We start from the raw sequence: 22,983 nt of genomic DNA, 5'->3' as shown, positions 1-22,983 counted from the left end.
ACAGTTCCTCTCTGGGTACTCTGTCATAGGCTTTCTCTAGATCTACAAAGACACAATGTAGCTCCTTCTGACCTTCTCTGTACTTTTCTATCAACATCCTCAAGGCAAATAATGCATCTGTGGTACTCTTTCTAGGCATAACACCATACTGTTGCTCGCAAATACTCACTTCTGTCCTCACTCTAGCCTCCACTACTCTTTCTCATCACTTCATTGTGTGGCTCATCAACTTTATTCCTCTATAATTCCCACAGCTCTGCACATCACTCTTGTTCTTAATAATGGGCACCAGCACACTTTTCCTTCATTCCTCAGGCATCTTCTCACGCGCTAGAATTCTGTTGAACAAGCTGGTCAAAAACTCCACAGCCACCTCCTAGATGCTTCCATACCTCCACAAGAATGTCATCAGGACCAACTGCCTTTCCATTTTTCATCCTCTTGAATTACTTTCTAACTTCCCCCTTACTAATCATTGCCACTTCCTAGTCCACCACACTTGCCTCTTCTACTCCTCTCTCATTTTCCTCATTCATCAACTCCTCGAAGTATTATTTCCATCTATCTAGCACACTACTGGCAGCAGTCAACATATTTTCATCTCTATCCTTAATCACCGTAACCTGCTGCACATCCTTCCCATCTCTAGCCCTCTGTCTGGCCAACCTGTATAGATCCTTTTCTCCTTATTTTGTGTCCAACCTGGCAGACATGTCATCATATGCCTCTTGTTTGGCCTTTGGCACCTCTACCTTTGCCCTATGTCGCATCTCAATGTATTCCTTTCGCCTCTCTCAGTTGTTAACGTTGTTAACCCGGGCCACGACTGATCCAGTATGGAATTCTTTGGATGAACCCTCATATTTGTTTGGCAAAGTTTTAAGCCAGATGGCCTTCCTGACGCAACCCTCTGTATTAATCTGGGCTTGGGTCCGGCCTACACTTTGGACTGGCGTGTGCACCCCCATATGGCTGCATTGATTGAAGACTCGAAATTGCCTGTTGGTGTGTATGTGAGTGCGAATCGTTGTTTGTTTCTATGTCTCCTGCGATTGGCTGGCGACCGGTTCAGGTTGTACCCCGCCTCCTGCCCGAAGACAGCTGGAATAGGCTCCAGCAGCCCGCGACCCTAGTGATGGTAAGCGGTAAAGAAAATGGATGGATGGATAGATGCTTAAACATTAGATAGAACTAGTTTTTGGCTTTGGGTTTCACCTGTGAAACTGCATTTGCTGTTAAGCAAACATGAAGACCAGAGAGCTGTCTATGGGAGAATAGCAAACCATTTTGAAGATCAGAGAAGAGGGAAAATCGATCAGAGCTATTGCACAAGCATTGGGCATAGCCAATACAACAATTTGAAATGTCCTGAAAAAGAAACTTAAGTACGAGTGTACTGAGCAACATACATCAAACAAGTCGGCCAAGGGTATCTACAGTAATTGATGACAGAAACATTGTGAGAGCCGTGAACAAACACCCAAAGACAACAGTCCGTGACATCACTGCCAACCTCCACAGGGCGGGGGGTGAAGGTATCAAAATCTACTGTTCGAAGAAGACTAAGAGAGAAGAAATATATGGCCCATATCACAAGATGCAAACTACGCATCAACAAAAATAATCGGAAGGCCAGATTGGATTTTGCAAAGAACTGCAGAGATGAGCCACACACGTTTTGGAACAAAGTTTTATGGACCGATGAGACCAAGATTAACCTCTACCAAAGTGATGGAAAGGCCAAAGTATGGAGAAAGAAAGGATCTGCTTATGATCCAAAACACACAAGCTCGTCTGTGAAGCATGGTGGAGGTAATGTCAGGGCTTGGGCTTGCATGGCTCCTTCTGGAAAGGGCTCACTAGTCTTTTATTGATTTTGTAACTCATGATGGTAGCAGGAGAATGAATTCTGAAGTCTACAAAACCATTTTGTCTGGCAATTTACAGAAAAATGGATCCAAACTAATGAGGAGAAGCTTCATCATGCAACAAGACATTGCCCCAAAAACACACTGCCAACACAACAAAGTACTTCATCAGGACGAAAATGTGGAAGGTCTTCGACTGGCCAAGTCAATCACAGGACGTTAACCCAATAGAGCATGCATTTTACCTCCTGAAGAGGAGACTGAAAGGAGAAACCACCAGAAATAAACAAGGACTGAAAGAGGCTGCAGTAGAGACCTGGAAAAGCATTTCAAATGAAGAATGCAACAGTCTGGTGAAGTCAATGGGTCGCGGGCTTGATGCAGGTATTGCAAGTAAAGGTTATGCCACCAAATATTTTTTTTTTTCACTTTAAGTTAATTTAATAATGTTTGTTCCGATACTTTTACTCACTTGAAAAGTGAGTGGCTTTAAACAAAAGGTGCTCTGTCCTGAGTTGTTTAACATCTAGATGTAAATACCATGAAGTAAAAGCTGGAATTCTGAAATTCTGTCTCATATTCATCTTTGGATTTGAAATACAAATGTCTTCAGAATACAACAAAAACGAAGGAATTGACCTTGCCGTTGGAATACTTTTGGAGAGGACTGTATAAACTACATTCGTCCATTTTTATTTTATCAATTACATTTTTAAATTTAAATTCCAAACGCTGCGCTGAGCCATCTGCAACTTTTTTTTTTTTTTAAGGTAGTGCAAGCTTGACAACTGGCCAGAAGACCATCATTGATACCCTCCATAGGATGGGTAAGCCACAAAAGTTCATAGCTAAGGAGGCTGGCTGTTCACAGAGTGCTTTGTCCAAGCATATCAATGGAAAGTCTAGTGGAAGGACAAAATGTGCCAGGAGAAGATGCACCAGCAAAAGAGATGACCGTGGGATTCAGCGGATTATCAAACAGAGAAGATTCAAGAACAGAACCCAAGCTGCTTGAGGTCCAGTGTGAAATATCCACATTCAATCATGATTTGGGTTGCAATGTCCAGTGCAGGTGTTGGTAAATTCTGCTTTCTTAAATCCAAGGTCACCGCAAGAGTCTACTAGAATGTTTTAGAGGACTTCATGATTCCTTCTGCTAAGGATCTGTATGGAGATGCGGAGTTCATCTTCCAGCAGGACCTGGCCCCTGCCCATACCACCAGAAGCACCAAAACCTGGTTTGATGCCCATGCCATCACAGTGCTCGACTGGTCACCCAACTTGCCGGATCAAAACCCCATTGAGAATCTATGGGAAATATCCCATGAGGGGGACCAGACCCCAAAACAAAGGAGAACTGACAGCAAGCATCAAGGGCTTCCATAACTCCCAGGCAATGCCACAGCGTATCGAGGAAGTGATTAAAGCAAAGGGATTCCCGACCAAGTATTGAAGATTAACATATCATTTTTAAAGTACTGTATTTTGATTGATTTAATGTGACCCTAATTTCTTTTTTTTTTTTTTCTACAAAAACTGAGAAGTAAATGGTGATTTCTTCACAGAGTTCTAATTTTTTTAATTCCTGATTTCATGGGTTTTATGAGCTGGAAGCCCAAGTTACGTAAAAATAAACAAATACTTGAAATTGTTTAAATTGTGGGCCCTGAATCTATAAAAGTTTAATTTTTTTAATGGAATTGTGGAAATAAATGAACTTTTCCATGATATTCAAATTTTTTTGGAAAGGGTCTGTATCAGAGAATAACAGCATGGTGTACCTTGGTGGAAAATGGGGAATTAAACATTTCCAAGATATGAGAAATGCAATGAAATGATCTAGAGAGTTATGACTTTCATAGATATTAACAAGCAAGAGATTTTTATAGGAAGAGGATCAAAATAGACCTCTCTCTGGAAATGTGGGGTGTAACTCAACTTTTGATCAAGTTATATATGGGCAATTCATTTAGAATTATATCTGCACTATTCAAGGCCCTGACAGCAAATAAGAATCCAACCCAGTATGTCAAAAAGAAATCTGAATCTGAATTTGAGATAGAAATCACAGATCGACAATGGTATGGGATGTGGAAGGCCCAACAATCAACCACGAGTTCATAAACATGGAGGGAATTTTCGTGGAAATATTTAATACGATTCTTTGTTACCTCCGAAATTAAAAATAAATACTCAAGAACCAATATTGTATGTTGGAGAGATTGTGGCGAACTGAATGTAGACCATGCGCACGTCTTTTGGAAATCCCATAAAATAACAGTTTTTTTGGGAAAGAATACGCATCACAATGCAAAAGATATTGCGGTATAATGTCCCCTTCAATTACAAAACCTTATACATGAATGACTTTAGTGAAGGACTGATACATGACAGTGATAAATATTTGGTGAATATTCTATTAGTGGCAAGTATGAAAACTTTACACCATTTTCTATATATAACTAGAAAATGGTGTAATGTGGACCCACCTAACCAGGATCAATGGATGGCAATTGTGGAGGAAATTCATGTGATGGAGATGATGACTTCATATGAGACTGCAGGGAACTCAAGGAGACCAAAAATGGGAAAAAATGGACTATGTACAGGAATTTAAATACCGATTGACACGAGAAAAGAAATGATGACTGAAATGCCTGGAAATGCGACTCCCCCTATTATTATTATGTAATTATTTTTTTGGGGGGGGGGGGTGTGGGGGGGTTAATTGTAACTTTTGTCCTGTTCCTGTAGACTGTTTAGGCAATGTTGTTGTGTTCACTAAAGGGGAAAAAACAACTTCAAAAAAAGTATGAGTTTCTCAGTGGCCCGCAAGTTTTAGAATTTTGATGGTGCTTGGACTTTTTTGTGATAATGTGCTGGTGAATAAGGCATTTTAATGTAAAATTTTGTTTCGTTTGACTTTTGTGTCATGTTCAGATGTAAACAAAATTTTGCCACATTGTAACTCAATTTTAATCTTAAATGATTTGGAGGCTAATTATTTGGTTTCAACTAATCTAATCTGCAATTAAGGGCCCACATTTGTGGGAGTATTTTGTAGTTAGTATGTCATAGATACAAAGATGAAAAAAAACTAAATCTTTGCTTTACGTTGTCCATGCAAGCTCCACACAGGCGGGGATTGAACCCAGGTCCTCAGAACTGTGAGGCTGACGCTCTAACCAGTCGGCTGCCGATCTAAGATGTCTCATATGCAAGTTAAACTGAAGAACAAAAGAAAATCCTATGAGGAAACTGTATTGAACGCTTGCAAGAACGTAATCAGGTCTCAGTCATTACAAACAACAGTTTGAAAGACATAAGACAAGAATTAAATGTTGTGATGGTGCATGGTATACAGTAAGATGGTTGCATCTTACCCAATTGAAACGTGCCACGTGGGTACTGCAGTTTTTATTTTGTTGTATTGTAATGATTGTAGTTATTTCAATTATTTAATAATAATCTCATTTATTCAAATAGAATAGGACCTTGAGATGTTGAGAAATGCAGCTTTTTTCAACAATGATTTTCTAAGATATGAAAATCATTAGTCGGTTAATTTTTCATTATTTGTCAATCACATTTTCCCTTTTGTTTTCTCCCAACCTCTTGTTCTTTTATCCTCTATCTTCCTGTTCTTGTGTGTGTCTGGTGCGTACATGCGTGTGTGTGTGTGAGAAATTGATATCCCATTTCATCACCCTGCGTCCCAACAACACTAGACTACGCTGAGCAGCTGCGAATAATGCAGAAGACCAAGGAGAAGCTTGAAATTGCATTAGAAAACCATCAGGATTGTACGTACCTCTCCTCTCGCTCCCCTCCTCCCAGTGAGCTACTTTTCTCTTATCTGTTGATTAACTGTATTAACCACATCACCGCTACAATCCCCATCCCCCGAATAGTTATTAGATTTTGTGTTAGTCAGATTCTGTGTAAATGTTTTCTGTGGTCATGTTGAAGGCTCTTGAAATCCCCAGACGTTTTAATGTTTGTTCAGTCAGAGTTAATAATATTCTGGGGACACAAATGGCTTTAGTCAAGCGGTGCTTTGCATGCTTTGATTTACCGATTGGTGTTTTTTAGTGCAGGTGTTTTAAGCTTTAAATGCGAGTGACCTTCTGAGTGCTACATTGATATGTGATCATGAGCCAGTGTGTAAGCTGCACTGCTTGGTTTTCTTATGCCTCTGCCCTTAAAGAGACATGTTAAGGTTTTGCTCATAATGCAAGTGTTTTGTTTGGCTGTCTTCAGCTTGTTAACAATATAGACAGTCTGCTTGCCTATATCAGTCCAGACGTACCGTAGACAACACAAACATATTTCTCTAAGCAAGACGTCTCATAATAATAATTTAATAAGTGATTTAAAATAGTTTTGCAGCATAAATGCACTTTACATAATGAGGTTTAAAATAAAATAGAGAAATAGAATACAATTGCCTTTATTGTCATTGTATTTCACAACAAAATTGGAATGCCACTCCTTTGTTTTTGTCCCAAAAAATGAGCAGATAGACACAAACAATTATCTGTGCAAAGGAAAATAATGACATGATTTGCAAAGACCAATAGAAGCGATTTGAAAAAATACAAGTAAATATAACGATGAATGAAATGAAATACAATAAGGTGAAATGTAGAGTTGGGCATCGTTTCAATTTGAGCGATTCTTGATTCTGATTCTTTTAGGGGGCTGGGTCAAAAAAGTCTGCATGGTGTAAAACTAAAAAACTATAAACATCCATTTTCTTAGCAGCCCGCAGCATAAAGTAAAATGAACATTTGACTCGGGGATCTTTATAACCAGTATCAATATCAAACCTATGAACTAGACTAAATATAGCATTGTTATAATAGTTATTTGCGACTGTTTTATCACGTCAAATGGTTTATATGTGCAAGTTTCAACTTAACTTCCTGTTTTAAGCATGTAGCCTTTTATTTTCAAGGGTATGTACTGGAACTTAGCATTTTGGCACGAAAAATAGCTTCAGACGATACCGGTAAAAATTAAAGTAAAGCAAGATCCAAGAAAAAGAGTAATGTATTGAACCAAATGCTCTGTAAAACGTTGATTCATTTACCTTCCCACCGATGAGACACAAGGTTCGTCTTTGTGATACTGTGAGACGTTTTTGTGAATTTTGTCCCAATTCACTGTGATGTAAAGTTGCTAGTCTGTCCTTTGGTGAAGTTTTAGCTCAATGTTAAGCTTGTAATGCGACTGTTTCTACTTACTTTCGAGTATGGTAATTTATATATATTTTTTCATCAGCTTTTACGTTCGTTGAAAGACTAAAATAAACGCTAAAAACCATCAGTGCGAGAGTGATACCCACCGTTTAACTTGTTAGCTGCCTCAATGTTGGCATAGACATATTTTATTGTTTCACTCACCCAATTGACTTCACTGAAGTTCCGTGCAGTGTAGGCTGAGGCTCGGAGCGGGAGGGAACGCGTCAGACTTCTACACATCGTGAAAGCCTCCTTACACAATATAATCTGATTCCAAGTGTTAGACTGAGGTGACAGGTCATTTATTTTAACATTGTTAAGACACATTTTTGTTCGCCATCGCCGTTGGTCACAAGCACGTCTTCGTGAATGTTGTTCTTCGTTGGTTTTCGCCACTTTCTTCTTTGGGGTCGGCGGTAGGCATAGAAACTGGGAACCGAAATTTAAAAAATTTAACGATTCCGGGAGAACCGGAATGTTAGTCCCACTTCCAATCTGTTCTCGATGCCCAACCCTAGTGACATGGTAAGGATCAGAGCAAAGTAGTGCAAACAAACAATTTGATACTCTTGTGAGCAATTCTGTGATACATTGCACTTATAAATATGATGGTAATATTGCACTTGTGGAATTGTACATGTAAAATTGCTAAGCACTCTTAGGGTATATGCACTTGTAACATTAGATGACAAAATTTAGTGCAGATTTTCCTTAACTAGCAAGCAGCTTTTACTTAATCACCCAGTCCCAACAACACTAGGCTATGCTGAAAAATGAAAAATCTCTCTTGCTCTCATACAGTGCAGACGCTTTTTTGCTCGCTCTGCTTGCTTCGCTTCTGTTTACATTTTTTACTTTTTTTTTCTTGCTGATAAGCTTGTTTTTTTATTTTTGTTTTTTTTAAAAAAACATTTAACCAGCGACTCCTGGATATTTGTAAACCTTTGGGACGGTACTCTTTTTTTTGTAGATACAGTCAGTCAGTTGTTGCTATATCCCAATAGTTTCTGATACCCTCTCACCATTACGTGAGCGTGGCCTGCTAATTAGCACAAGCCTGCTATTAGCAACAAGACCATCAATCAAGATGCCTCCATTTGCCACTGAGGACTATCACGGACTGCTGGAGAGAATGTCAATCCTGGAAACCAAAATCCACCGTCTTGAAGTACATATTGATGTAAATGGACAGTCGGGGTATGAAGCCGATGTCTCAAAATGGTGAGCAGATGTGTCCTAACAGACAGCCACTTAGCTCAACAAAGAGGACTGATGTGGACTGTGGAAACGGTAATGGACCATCCAGCAGTTCTCCCTGGAATTTACTGGGAGCAAAGCCCAAAGATATGGGACAACATCTAAAAGGGAGGACACAACCCCAGCAGATTACCGAGGAATCCAGCTGGCCTGCGTTGCGGGGTGCTTCAACCCCGAGTGAGCGGCTGTCGACAGTCACTACAGCAAAGGGCAAGAAAAAAGGACGCGAGTCAATGCAAAACATTGACATCAGACTTACAAATAGATTTGAGCCACTTATACAAGACCCTGGCCAAGAATGCTCATCCCCCACCACCACTGAAAGGTATGAAACTAAATCATACAAGAAAGAAATGGCACCCCAAACGTTAATAGTTGGTGATGGAGCTGTTAAGGATGTGAACTGTTTTTGCTGTGAGAACACCACCAAAGTACTGTGTGTTACCAATGACATGGTGTCTGATATCGCTAAAAAAATCCTGGAGATCACTAATCAGCAAACCAACTGTGAAATATGTCATTATACACAGGGGCCCTGGATGTTCGCAAGCAGCAATCAGAGGTACCGAAGTGAGATTTCATTGATCTCCTAACAAAAGTGCAATGTTTGGATGCTGAGGTTTTTATTAGGTCTTTTCCAGAATAAGTCAGACCCCTATGGAGAGCAGGCATTTTTGATCCCTGTAATTACAAGGGACAGAAAGTTGGTCAAAGATATATGGCACAAAAAAAGTAGAAGCTCACAATCAATCACGAATCAGATAGCTCCATCAACGAGCTGTCTTGACTCAATAGCATCTGACTTTTTCAAAGCTATTGCGATGTCTGTGCCAGCCTATTTGCAGCAAATAATCAATTGCTCACTTAAGTCAGGCGAGTTTCCAAAAGCTCTTAAAGTAGCTGCCATTAAGCCTCTTCTAAAAACTAGAACCCTGGAAGCTTCCATGTTAGCAAGCAATAGACCCACCTCTCACTAAATGATATAAGGTTCAATACTGACTCGGGAAAGGTGTCAATTTTGGTCTTGTTGGACCTCAGTGCGGCTTTTGATACGGGAAATCTTAATATACTGCTGAACAGGTTGGAAATTATTTATTTTATTAATTATTATTTTGTAACCATTGGAAGTGTTCAATCTCAGAGAATGGCAATGACCTATGGGGTCCCTGAAGGGTCAGTTCTTGGACCCCTCCTGTTCAGCCTGTATATGCTACCCTTGGGTCAAATTCTTCAGAAGTTTAATTTTGACTATCATAACTATACAGATGACACAGTTATATCGAACAATGTCTCCAGATTACTACAGTTCAATTGTGGTGTTGTGTCACTGTCTGAAACAGATAACTAACTGGATGAGCCAAAATTTTCTTCAATTAAACCGCAACAAAACTGAGATAATTGTTTTTGGCAATAAAGAAAAGAGGGTTGCTGTTAGTAAATACCTGGAGTCACTCTCTTTAAAAACCAAAGACCAAGTCCGAAACATTGGTGTTCTGATAGACCTGACTTTCAACAATCATATCAAATCAGTTACTAAAACTGCCTTCTAATGATTATTTTTTTTGACAATTGTGCAAAAAGATGCAGAGTCCTCTAGCACTTAGAGCAGTTTGAATGACTAATATTGCAATAGTCCGGTGCAATGCCCATATTGCAAAGGGCGCCGAGACTTCAAGCGAGTAGTGCGATAATCTTGGACAATGATGATTGTGCAAATGTTGCAGATACTCCTCAGTCAGTGTACAAATGGAGCTGATGCTACTCTGGCTTGAGTGGCCAATATTGGTCAACAACAGATATGCAAATAGTGCAGCGTGGCGAGACTACTATAGTGAGTGCACGAGTAATGTATAAATGGCCCCACAGAAATGTGACAACAAACTCAAGACTAAAAAAATTGCCAGCATGTTACAATGGAATTGTAGGTTAGGTGTTTAAGAAGTTGATTGCAAGAGGGAAGAAGCTATTGGAATTTCTGCTAGTTCTAATTTGCATTGTACCCTACCTGAGAGAAGGAGCCGGAGCAGCTTTGATTGTCCGTTGCAGTCGGAGTTTGTCCTTTTTTGTAGCAGCACCAAACCAGTGATGGAAGAACACAGGACTGATTCGATGACCACTGTGTAGAACTGCCTCAGCAGCTCCTGTGGCAGGCCGTGCTTTCTCAGAAGCCGCAGGAAATGCATCCTCTGCTGGGCCTTTTTGAGGACGGAGTTGATGTTGATTGCTCACATGAGGTTCTGAGAGACTGTAATTCCAAGGATCTTGAAGGTCTCAACAGGTCAGAGTATATTACTCCAATTCTAAAGTCTATACACTGGCTTCCAGTCACCTTTGGAATAGATTTTACAGTTCTGCTACTGGTCTGTAAAGCACCAAACGGTTTAGGTCCTGAATATATGAATAAAATGCTAATAGAATATAAACCCAGTAGGGCTCTGAGATTGACACACACTGGTCAAATCGTGGAGCACAGAGTCCAGAGCACATTTAGCTATTATGTTGCACACAAATGGAATAAGTTGCCAACAGAAGTGACGTCAGCTCCAAGTGTGCATGTTTTTAAGTCCTGGTTAAAAACACTTTTTTCCCCCCCCCCATGCTTTTTAGACCATTTCCACTTTTAAATGATATTTCTTACACTGTACGCTGTTTTAAATGTTTATAAGCTGTTTTTTCCCCCTTTGTTTTTAAATGCTTTTTATCGTGTAAAGCACACACACACCTTGTGTATGAAATGCGCTATATAAATAAATTTGCTTTGCTTAATCAGAAGTAGTTATTTGGCATGCAGCTTTTTGTCAAATTCTCTAAAGTTCTATTTCAAAGACATCAATTGATATTTAATATTTTACTGTAGTAAAATTATTTTCGATATAAATCAGTTGTAAATCTGCCACATTCAACCTATTAAATACAGCTAAGCATGAGTTGAAAACATTTTACAAAGCAAAATTAATTGGCAGGAGTTTATTGAATTAAAAAATATATTAGAAACTTGGCGCATCTGAGGTTAGTGTGTAATTAATTTGTAATCAAGTCACTGTATATAAATGTGGCCTTTCACATGATTTGTCAGCAACAATTTGAAAGAGGAATTTTGACAAGTTGTTTTTGTGCAACATATGATGTACAGCAAGCTTCTCCAGTATTAATTTGCAAAACTACATAGTGTTTTTACATTTATCCAATAAAATGCTAGTGTTTACAAAAAATATTTTCTGAGAGGAAGTTAGATAACTTATTCCATTCGTGTGTATAGGGTGCATCATATCAGATATCATGTTAAATTGCATATATCCCCAGTGCTGTCATTATTGGATATTTCATAACGACTTGAGTGGTGTGTAAACGAAACTCTGTTTAAGCAGTTTCTCCGTTATTGGGATCCAATCTACTATCAGTTATGGCGTCTCACAAAATCAAAAGTATTACCCCTAACATTTCAATGACCTCCACAGCTTTTCTCACCCCACCATAAGATACTGGCTTAACTCTATCCATCACTTGAAGTAACTGGTTCTTTCAAGTGGCTCTTCTTAGTGTCCAAATCATCACACATCATGATTGTACAACACATAGCCAACCTACTATTAACAGTAAAACAGGCCATGATCAAGTGTGATGAAAGGAATTTGTCAGCCTTTGCTGTCACAGCCTAATATTTTCACCTTCCAACTATGCTAACAGTTTTGCTTTTGGGCTGTTGCTGTTTTGCATTTACTTCTTGTTTGCAGTCAACTTCGTTTCTTTCTTTCATTATTTTTTAATTGTGCTGTTTGTTTTACTTTATCCCTCCTCTTCTGCCTAGCTTCCATAAAAAAACTTCAAGAGCAGAATGAGTTTCACCAGGCTAACAGAGCCAAAATGGCAGAGGGCATGACTCTAGCACTGGACAAAAAGGACCAGGTAAATGTTAATCTGACCAATGCAAACATACTGTGCCGTGGAAACATATGTGTGTCCTTCCAGACTTCTTTTATTTTGTATTTATTTATTTATCCATCCATTTTCTGAGCCGCTTCTCCTCAGTAGGGTCGCGGACGTGCTGGAGCCTATCCCAGCTATCATCAGTTAGGAGGCGGGGTACACCCTGAACTGGTTGCCAGCCAATCGCAGGGCACATACAAACAAACAACCACTCGCACTCACATTCACACCTACGGGCAATTTAGAGTCTCCAATTCATGCATGTTTATGGGATGTGGAAGGAAACCGGAGTGCCAGAAGAAAACCCACGCAGGCACGAGGAGAACATGCAAACTCCACACAGGCGGGGCCGGGGATTGAACCCCGCTCCTCAGAACTGTGAGGCTGACGCTCTAACCAGTCTTCCACCGTGGCGCTTATTTATTTATTTTTGGTTATTTATTACTTAAATGTTTCAAATCATCAAACCATTTAATCTCTCACAATGATAACCCATGTAAATATGAACTGCCATTTCTTAAATTAGATTTTATTTTTTAAGGGAAAATAAGTTCAAACCTATCTTGGCCATGTGAAAAACTTATTGTCCTTTCAACCTAATAATTGATTATGCCACCCTGGGCAGCAATAAGTGAAATCAAGCGTTTGCGATAACTGGTGATGAGTCTTTTGCAAAGAATTTTGGCTGTACTAAATCGTATTGGTGAATTTTCAAGCATGAAATGCCCTTTAAGGTCATTCCACAGCATTTCAATTGGATTTATGTCCAAACTTTGACTTGGCCACTCCAAAACCTTCATTTTGTTTGAGTCATTCAGAGCTACAGTTGCTGGTTACGTTTCAGGTTGTTGTCCTGCTGCATAACCCAAGAGCACTTGAGTTTGAGGGTGCGAACTGATGGCTGGAAGAGTTGGATAAAGTTAATCCCCAGCTGGAGGGAGAGAAGTTTAGGCTTCCCTAGTTAGGCTACTGCCCCCGTAACCCATATAAGTGGAGACGATGGATGGGTGGATGAAGGTCATACGTTTAAATTTTCATTTTTGAGATCCTTTTCTTTTTTATTAGTTCCAAATGTACAGTGGGTACAGAAAGTTGCAGCCATTTGCTAAAATCATTTATTTTTTTCCACATTAATGTACACACAGCACTCCATATTGACAGAAAAGAAAAACAGAATTGTTGAAATGTTTGCAGATTTATTAAAAATGAAAAACTGAAATATCACACAGCCGTAAGTATTCAGACCCTTTGCTCGGTATTTAGTAGAAGCACCTTTTTGAGCTCATACAGTCTTTTTGGGAATGATGGAACAGGTTTTTCACACCTGGACTTTGGGATCGTCTGCCATTCATCCTTGCAGATCCTCTCCAGTTCTGTCAGGTTGGATGGTGAACATTGGTGGGCAGCCATTTTCAGGTCTTTCCAGAGATGCTCAATTGGGTTTAAGTCAGGACTCTGGCTGGGTCATTCAAGAACAGTCACGGAGTTGTTCTGAAGCCACTGCTTCGTTATTGCCTAGTCTAGGGTTCTAAGCACTCTGGAGAAGGCTTTCGTCCAGGATATCCCTGCACTTGTCCGCATTCATCTTTTCTTCGATTGCAACCAGTCGTCTTGTCCCTCCAGCTGAAAAACACCCCCACAGCATGATGCTGCCTCCACCATGCTTCACTGTTTGGACTGTATTGGACAGGTGATGAGCAGTGCCTGATTTTCTCCACACATGCCACGTAGATTTAAGGCTAACAATTTCTATCTTGATCTCATCAGACCAGAGAATCTTATTTCTCACCATCTTTGAGTCCTTCAGGTGTTTTTTTTTTTAGCAAACTCCATGCGGGCTTTCATGTGTCTTGGACTGAGGAGAGGCTTCCGTCGAGCTCCATAAAGCCCAGACTGGTGGAGGGCTGGAGTGATGGTTGACTTTCTAGAACTTTCTCCCATCTCCCGATTTCATCTCTGGAGCTCAGCCACAGCCTCTTTGGGTTCTTCTTTACCTTTCTCACCGAGGCTCTTCTGCCCCAATTGCTCTGTTTGGCCGCACGGCCAGCTCGAGGAACGGTTCCGGTCGTCCCAAACATATTCCATTTAAGGATTATGGAGGCCACTGTGCTCTTAGGAACCTAAAGTGCAGCAGAATTTTTTTTGTAACCTCGGCCAGATCTGTTACTTGCCACAATTCTGTCTCGGAGCTCTTCAGGCAGTTCCTTTGACCTCATGATTCTCATTTGCTGTAACATGCACTGTGAGCTGTAAGGTCTTATATAGACAGGGGTGTGGCTGTCCTAATCAAGTCCAATCAGTATAATCAAACACAGCTGGACTCCAATGAAGGTGGAGAACCATCTTAAGGATGATCAGAAGAAATGGACAGCATCCAAGTTAAATATATGAGTGTCACAGCAAAGGGACTGAATACTTATGGCTGTGTGATATTTCAGTTTTTATTTTTGAATAAATCAGCAGAAATTTCAACAATTTCATTTTTTTTTGTCAATATGGGGTGCTATGTGTAAATTAATGAGGAAAAGAATTAACTCAAATGATTTTTAAAAAATGGCTGCAATATAACAAAGAGTGAAAAAATTAAGGGGGTCTGAAAACCTTCTGTACCCATTGTATGTTTATTGTCCACACTTGTCATCCAGAGGTTAGATAAGGTGTATGGGTAAAGGTTCACAGCACTCATAACTTTTTTTTTTAAATGTGAGGTGCACAGGTCAAACGTTATCATACATCAAAACTGACTGGCAATAATAAGGCCTGGATGAGGCCACTGAAATTGAACTCAGCTTTCCAGGAACTGTGGTTAATCACTGTTAACTCGTTATTTAAGAATGTGAGATTTGATATCTTTGAGATGCTTAAATTGGCTTGATGAGCCCAGAAACATTCAAGTGGGATAAATAGGCAAACAAACAAAAATAATGAAATCAGGTGCAGATACGTTTTCACAGCACTCTCGTTACATACATAGTCAGAGATTGTTTTCTATCATTTACCCACAGGAATGGATGAAGAAGATGGCTGTTGTGGAAAAGGTAAGCACTGCGTGTTGTGATCATCATCGATCATTATTTTGAAGATTTTATCATTTTAGCATTTCTTCACCACTTAATCATTTATAACATTAGAAAACTCAACCTGCATGCATTTGTTTAGGAGAAGGCTGCCTTATCAGCAAGACTGGAAGAGATGATGGAGCAAAGCTTTTCACTCTTCCAGAAGAGGGATGATACTGATGAACTGGAGGGCTTCCAGCAACAGGAACTTGCTAAAGTCAAACACATGGTATGTTTTGTGTGTAAAAAATGGATACCGCCCAGTAGAATTTAAAGGGGCTTTTGCAATTCAAAAGAAAAACACTTTTTGTCTTATTTGTTAATGTTAATATGACCTGACATGAGTAGATATAACATGATAAATATATGTGAAAACATGAGTTGTCTCTGGCCCCATTTGTGCCTCTAATTTGATTTGCAAGAAACCAAAGTGCCTGAGGGAACACGACCAATCAGAGACAGGTGTGACTTACGTGTCACTCATTTGTGGTGCACTCGCAGGCACACTCAAACTAGGCACACCCCGTGGCCTTGTTTATATAAAAAAAAAAAAAAAAACTTCAAACCGATAACATTTAGTATTATTGGCTTAAATTTAAGACTACTAGTTTGTGATAGTCTGCTGTGTCTACTAGTTGCTGAAAAAGGAAGAACAACTGGGCCAGTGTGAGCGGGACCTCCAGCAGCAGGAGGCTGAACTTCATTCAGCGAAGCGAAGACTTTCTGAAACTCTGGGGAAGCTTCAAGCTTTACAAAAGCAACATGACGAGAGCTCCAGATTCAACGCTGAGCTGGAGATAGAACGGTAATATGGAGCATTTTTATTTTAGCCTTCACTTGTTTATTTTTGGTCAGGAATTTACCAGATGGAGTGTAGCAGGGAGTGTAGCAGTGTAGCGGAGTGTAGTGGAGTGTAGCAGTTCACACCTTTCACGCAATCAGAATCATCTTTATTTGCCAAGTATGTCCAAAACACACAAGGAATTTGTCTCCGGTAGTTGGAGCCGCTCTAGTACAACAGACAGTCAATTTACAGAACACTTTGGGGACATAAAGACATTGACAAAAAACAATTGTGCAAAAAGATGCAGAGTCGTCTAGCACTTAGAGCAGTTCGAATGACTAATATTGCAATAGTCCGGTGCAATGACCATTGTGCAAAGGGCGCTGAGACTTCAAGGAGTGTATGCGGTTTAAAGTGACGAGTAGTGCGATCATCTGGGACAATGTTGGTTGTACAAATGTTACAGATACTCCTCAATCAGTGTGCAAATGGAGCAGATGCTACTCTGGCATGAGTGGCCAGTATATGCAAATAGTGCAGCATGGCGAGACAACTACAGTGAGTGCACGAGTAATACATAATTGGCCCCACAGAAATGTGACAACGAACTCAAGTCAAAAAATTTCCAGCTTGTTGGAATTATAGGTTAGGTGTTTAAGAAGTTGATCGCAAGAGGGAAGAAGCTGTTGGAATTTCTTCTAGTTCTAGTTTCCGTTGATCGGTAGCACCTACCTGAGGGAAGGAGCTGGAAGAGCTGGTGACCGGGATGCAGACGGTCCGAGAGGATTTTGCACGCCCTTGTCTTAGTTCTGGCAGCGTGCAAGTCAGTGTGAGATCGAGTCAGTGTGAGATCGATGCCCGCTCAATGACTGTAGGTGTAGAATTAAGTCTGAATGTGTCTGTCTCTATGATGATTTGCTGGTGACCAATCCAGAGTGTAGTCTGCTGGGATTGGCTCCAATTTCCCTCCTTTAATCAACATCAAGTATGTGTCCAAATCCAAAGTACAGACAATTACCTTCATTTTAGTTGTCTATGAGCTTTGAGTTCATGAGCTATGTCTGTCTGCAAAGGTAGTGCTGTGGCATAAGTAAATCATTTAGTCCAAAATCAGAATCGGAATTTAAATACAGAATCTTCTAAAAGTAAATTGATGAAGGAAAAGTCAAAATATACCAAAAATTTGTTAAATGTGTGTGCATTACGTGTTTGTGAAGTCACTACACTACACTGTGGTGTATGCAACAAAAAATAGTAAAATAAGAAAACAGTGAAAAGTGAATAATCAATACATTAAAATGAATATAAACACAAAACTGTGTACAGATTCCAAAATAAACAAAATCCTTGTCTGATTAAAAGCTGATATGAATCATGAATATTGGTTAGCTGTGTACTTGTATGTTGTAACAAAACTGGATATGTGCAGAGAGGAACTGCTGTTGCTCAGAGAAGAGGCAGATAAGAAAATTGGTGCGTTGGAGGGACAAAACCAGAAGCTACAGTTGGCCATCCATCAGGTCTCAGCAGACTTGGAGAAGGTCAGTCAAAATGTCTGAATTGTTTTTAGGTTTTACCTGGTATGTACAACAATGTGTTTTTCTTTCAGTCGCAGAGTATGGTGTCTTTGACAGAGCGCTCCCTTAATGATCTACAGACTGAACATAATTCCCTCAAGTTGCAACAAGAAAAGGTCAAAGAACAAAAAAAATTTGCTTGTCAAACAACTACAGGTCATTACTGAAGTAATTGATAGTAAGCTTTTGGTGCGGCAGAATCTAATTGGATAGGTTGAAATCAGGAATTCATATATTGTATGTTTAAAGATAATGTCTTCAATTCATTAGGCTGCTGTTACAGAGGAGGACAAAGAGCGCTTATTGGGGGACCTTCAGAAGAAAGTGAACTCTTTAGAGAGGCAGTTGCAAGGAAACCTGAGCCAGGATGACCATCTGCTTGAGCTTCTCCAGGAGGTGAATTAAAGAAGCCAATTTAATTTCCCTCACACTATTAATAAAGTCTAGCAATCTGTCTGGGGAAGTTGATTGTTCATTTGTGGTTTTGCTTATGCAGAAGTCTGTTCTCGAACAAAGACAGGAAGAGACCAGAGCAGAACTACTACAATTTCGGAAAAACCATGCTGGCACAGTTAGCTCCTTGGAGGCACAGGTGCTCTCAAAACTCTACAATCCATGGTCCACACGCCTGTTATTGTCCACTTTACTACTATGAAAAGCTATTGTTGCAAGTACAGTATATTTGATACATTGTAAATACAGTACATACAGAAAAACATATTTGAAATATATTTGTTGATAAGGACATTACTTAAATACATGGAATTGATGAAGTCCAGTCCAGATTTGAGGGACCAGGTGACCAAATCGCCTACGTGTTCTAGTGGACATGCCCCATCTGACCTCCTGTGAAGTAATTAGGAATATTTGACCATAAGAAGCATAACTTTTAGTCAAGATTCAAAACAGATTCGTCTTTCACAGACAATGGGTAGTGTGCTCAGTATCAGTTATGGCTTCTCACAAAATCAACATTTTTCAACCACATAGGCCCCTGCGTACTTCCGTCTTCGCGACCATCTCCGCGGTAAAACAGATTCTCAATTGTTTTTTTTTTGTGCGTTTTTTTTTTTTTTTGAGGCGTAAAATATGAATTTTGACTTGCAAACTGCGATGCAAGACCGCTTAATTCGAGCCTTGCATTGTGTAAAAGATATTGCCTCGTGGTCTCAGGAACACTTCAGATAACCGTTGTCAGTTAACACAGTTCGTTGCTACTTCTACTTGTACAAATGCAAGTTAAAACTATACCCTCCAAAGCGAAAGTCATACTGTATATCAACAACACACAGAAATGCCACCGGCTTCTCTGGCCCCAAGCTCATCTGCGATGGACTGACGCAAAGTGGAAAAGTGTGCTGTGGTCTGATGAGTCCACATTTCAAATTGTTTTTGGAAATCATGGATGTCGTTTCCTCTGGGCCAAAGAAGAAAAGGACCATCCGGATAGTTATTAGTTCAAGTTCAAAAGCCAGCATCTGTGATGTTATGGAGGGGTGTTAAGTGTCCATAGCATGGGTAACTTGCACATTTGTGAAGGCAACATTAATGCTGAAAGGTACAAACAGGTTTTGGAGCAACATATGCTGCCATCCAAGTAACGTCTTTTTCAGGGATGTCCCTGCTTATTTCAGCAAGTCAATGCCAAGCCCCATTTTGCATGTTACAACAGCGTGACTTTGTAATCAAAGAGTATTAGACTGGCCTGTCAGCAGTCCGCACTGTCTCCCATTGAAAACGTGTGGCGCATTATCAAGTGCAAAATATGATAACAGAGACCTGGGACTGTTGAGCAACTGACGTTGTACATCGAGCAGGAATTGGAAAGAATTCCACCAACAAAGCTTCAAGAATTAGTGTCCTTAGTTCCCAAACACTTATTGATTGTAGTTAAAGGAAAGGTGGTGTAACACAGTGGTAAACATCCCCCTGTCCCAGCTTTTTGGAACGCGTTGCAGGCATCAAATATAAAATGAGTGAATATTTGCGGGGGGGGGAAAAATAATTTATCCATTTGAACATTATTTTGTCTTTCAAATGTATTCATTTGAATATAGCTTGAAAAGGATTTGTAAATCATTGTATTGTTTTCTTTATTTACGTTTTACACAATGTCCCAACTTCATTGGAATAGGGGTTTGTAGCAGGCGTAGTTAGTTGGAGCCCTGCACGTGTTTATCTTCGAGCCGGTCTCATCTCAAGTTCCAGAGCATAGTGTTATTGTAAGATGGGATATTGTAGTCAGGCAAAAAAATTAAGCATTTCTCTGTTTGACATTTTTATTTCACTTGTGTTGTTATTCTATTTGACGATAACCTTGCATATTTTGCAGGTGGCCGTGTTGTGTTGTTTCCACACACTTTTAGCATAGTACGTACGGCCATATGCCGTATCGCAATAAGTGTTTCGACACTGTCGTAAAGTGACACAAGTGTTGTGATGTTTGTTTGCTGTATCCTACAACCTCTATTATGAATGCATTCCTCATAAGCACACTGTTGTTGTACACACTATATTGGACATAACATTTTAGCAGTAAAGATGGAGCTTCACTTTGCGCCGCTACCCTCATTCCTCCCCGCCAGTCCCGTGGTTCCACTCGTCTGAATATTGTAAAACTTGCAACAATCATAATAGATGAAGCTAGTGAGCCTAACTTCTGTTCTCATTCAGAACCAGGTGATTTTTGTACTCTCGGACCCACACATATGAAGGCAAACTGTTTCGCTTGGTTGGCCTGACATTTCGCTGCTCCATAGAACAGCGTCGGGTGCATTATCTTTCGCCAGCGATTGGTCAGTCGAAACTTCTTGGTAAATTGGCCGATTGGAAAACAAGATGCCAAAAACACGTAATTAGCCATTAATTGACTTCAAGCTTAAGACGTCGATGCGGAGTAGTGAAGTCGACTTGTCGATGAATCTGTTTAACGCCTACCTGACGCAGCACTGGCAGGGAATTTATCCCCCACCGTCAGCACGATGGGAAGCGACATTTACGGCTAAACCATCAGTGTAATACCCGTAATAGTGAAGTTCTCGAAAAAAAGTTGATTAGTCACTTATAATGTAAATTCAATTGAATTAATGAATGGAAGCGTTATCAACTTGATTTAATTAATTGAAATTGATATAATGTATGCATGCCCTACGAGTGACTGGCGACCCAGGTGTACCCCACCCCTTGGCCAAAGTCAACTGGGATAGACTCCAGCTCACCCCCAACCCTAATCACGGCAAGTGGTATAGAAAATGAATGGATCATGTATGAATGCTGTGTAATACATTTCAATTAAAAATTAATGATATTATACACGTATCTCTTTGCTTTGCATTATAAAATAGTCAGAACTCCACTATGGCGTGGAGGATGAAACATTTGTGGCTTTTGCAATCATCAAAGTTGCTCATCCCTCTTCTAGCGCAATCTCTTCTTCTCACTACATTTTTTTTTTTATTTATTATTATTTTTTTTTTAATCTGTCTCAGGTATCCAGAATGACATGCAACATTACAGAGCTGCAAACACTTCTCCGACATAAAGATGAATCCTCAAGGTCCTACCGAGAAAGAACAGACACACAAGTAAGCAAGAACATCCATGTTAGGAAAATACCCAAGACACTTTAGTGGTGTCACGATACCAAAATTCTGACTTCGATACGATGCCTGTATAAAATACCTCGATACCAGTACTGAAACGATACCACGGCAAAAATTTATAACTTCAATAAAAGCAGTGGAATGAAATTGACAAAACAACTTGAAATACTTTAATATTTATTTTTAATTAATTCAAACTGTTAGGATAAAGTATTGTCATAAAATAATTAGCCCATATTTAAAAGTAATTTTCTAAAATAATAATTTGTTCAATGCCTGCCTTATAAATAGGGGTGTCACGGTACAAAAATTCTGACTTCGATACCATCCATCCATCCATCCATTTTCTGAGCCGCTTATCTGCACAAGGGTCGCGGGAGTGCTGGAGCCTATCCCAGCTATCATCAGGCAGGGGGCGGGGTACACCCCAAACTGGTTCCCAGCCAATCGCAGGGCACATACAAACAAACAACCATCCGCACTCACATTCACACCTATGGGCAATTTAGACTCTTCAATTAACCTACCCTGCATGTTTTTGGGATGTGGGAGGAAACCGGAGTGCCCTGAGAAAACCCACGCAGGCACGGGGAGAACATGCAAACTCCACACAGGCGGAGCCGGGGATTGAACCCCAGGCCTCAGAACTGCGAGGCAGACGCTCTAACCAGTAGAACACCGTGCCACCTACTTCGATACCATACCTGCATAAAGTACCTCGCTTCCAGTACTGAAACCATACCACGGCAAAAATCTAAAACATCACCAAAAGCAGTGGAATGAAAACTGACAAAACAGCTTCAAATACTTTAATATTTATTTTTATTAATTCAAAACATTATGATAAACTTGAAAAATTATCTAATAGCGGAATTAACCCATTCTTAACATTGGTAATTTTAAAATAATTAGATCAATGCCTGCATTATCATATATATTATATGACGAATATGTGTGTGTTGTATGTATTTAAAATTGTACGTCTATATACAGTACAGTGGCTTGAGATACGAGTTAAATTAGTTCTGTAACCATGCTCTTATCCCAAAACCTCTTAAAACATATTTCTCCATTGAAATGAAAGGAAATGCACTTAATCCATTCCAGTCCTCCGAAAGACACCACAATTTTGTTTTTGTTTTTAAAAAAGACAGGTGGCAGTATATTGTAATATTTAGTAATAAAAAAAAAACATAATAGAAGAGTATGTAATCAATCCAAACGTCTCACACATGCAAACACAAACTGAAGTTTCATTTGCGTGCCTGTACATTTAAATACACCGTCTCTTTCTCTCTCTCTTTACGTGTGTTGCAAAAAAAATTCCACTCAACAGTACGGCATTGTGTGCAAACAAACAGTAACAAAATTTGCAACCCACATTACATTCAGTTCTTCTTTAAATAATGTTTTCAGTCTCGATCGATATGCTCCGAGTGATTCCTCCACATCAAATGCTCGTATCTTCTGCAGATATATCTCCATAACTTCTCCGTTGAGCTCTTGTCCACAGCTTTAAATTGTTTTAAAGAGCCGGTTGGAGTTAATGTATTTGATTTTTTTATTATGTTAATTGTTAGCCCGTGTGGCTGCGGTGTTTTCCATTGTATGCCTGAAGGAAAGCTGTGGTTGTTCAAAATACACGTTCTCTTTGTTTTATAGTTGG

At 39.7% G+C, this 22,983-nt stretch overlaps 1 protein-coding gene across 6 annotated transcripts in view; it reads left to right on the top strand.

The window, feature by feature from the left end:
* golga1 (golgin A1) overlaps positions 1-22,983 on the top strand; it is a 66,968-nt gene that overhangs the window by 10,343 nt on the left and 33,642 nt on the right. For 3 of the 6 annotated variants that reach the window (XM_061673112.1, XM_061673108.1, XM_061673113.1), the window contains 10 exons: positions 5,597-5,704; positions 12,177-12,274; positions 15,301-15,333; positions 15,455-15,583; positions 15,990-16,159; positions 17,568-17,679; positions 17,748-17,831; positions 17,986-18,111; positions 18,212-18,307; positions 21,204-21,299. In XM_061673112.1, the coding sequence (XP_061529096.1) occupies positions 5,597-5,704; positions 12,177-12,274; positions 15,301-15,333; positions 15,455-15,583; positions 15,990-16,159; positions 17,568-17,679; positions 17,748-17,831; positions 17,986-18,111; positions 18,212-18,307; positions 21,204-21,299 (1,052 nt within the window). The remainder of the gene's footprint in view (positions 1-5,596; positions 5,705-12,176; positions 12,275-15,300; positions 15,334-15,454; positions 15,584-15,989; positions 16,160-17,567; positions 17,680-17,747; positions 17,832-17,985; positions 18,112-18,211; positions 18,308-21,203; positions 21,300-22,983) is intronic. The other 3 variants (XM_061673109.1, XM_061673111.1, XM_061673110.1) reach the window with 3 other exon arrangements.

Source organism: Phycodurus eques, chromosome 3 (genome assembly GCF_024500275.1).
Source record: "Phycodurus eques isolate BA_2022a chromosome 3, UOR_Pequ_1.1, whole genome shotgun sequence".
NCBI lineage: Eukaryota > Metazoa > Chordata > Actinopteri > Syngnathiformes > Syngnathidae > Phycodurus > Phycodurus eques.
This window is presented reverse-complemented; position numbering and strand designations above follow the sequence as displayed.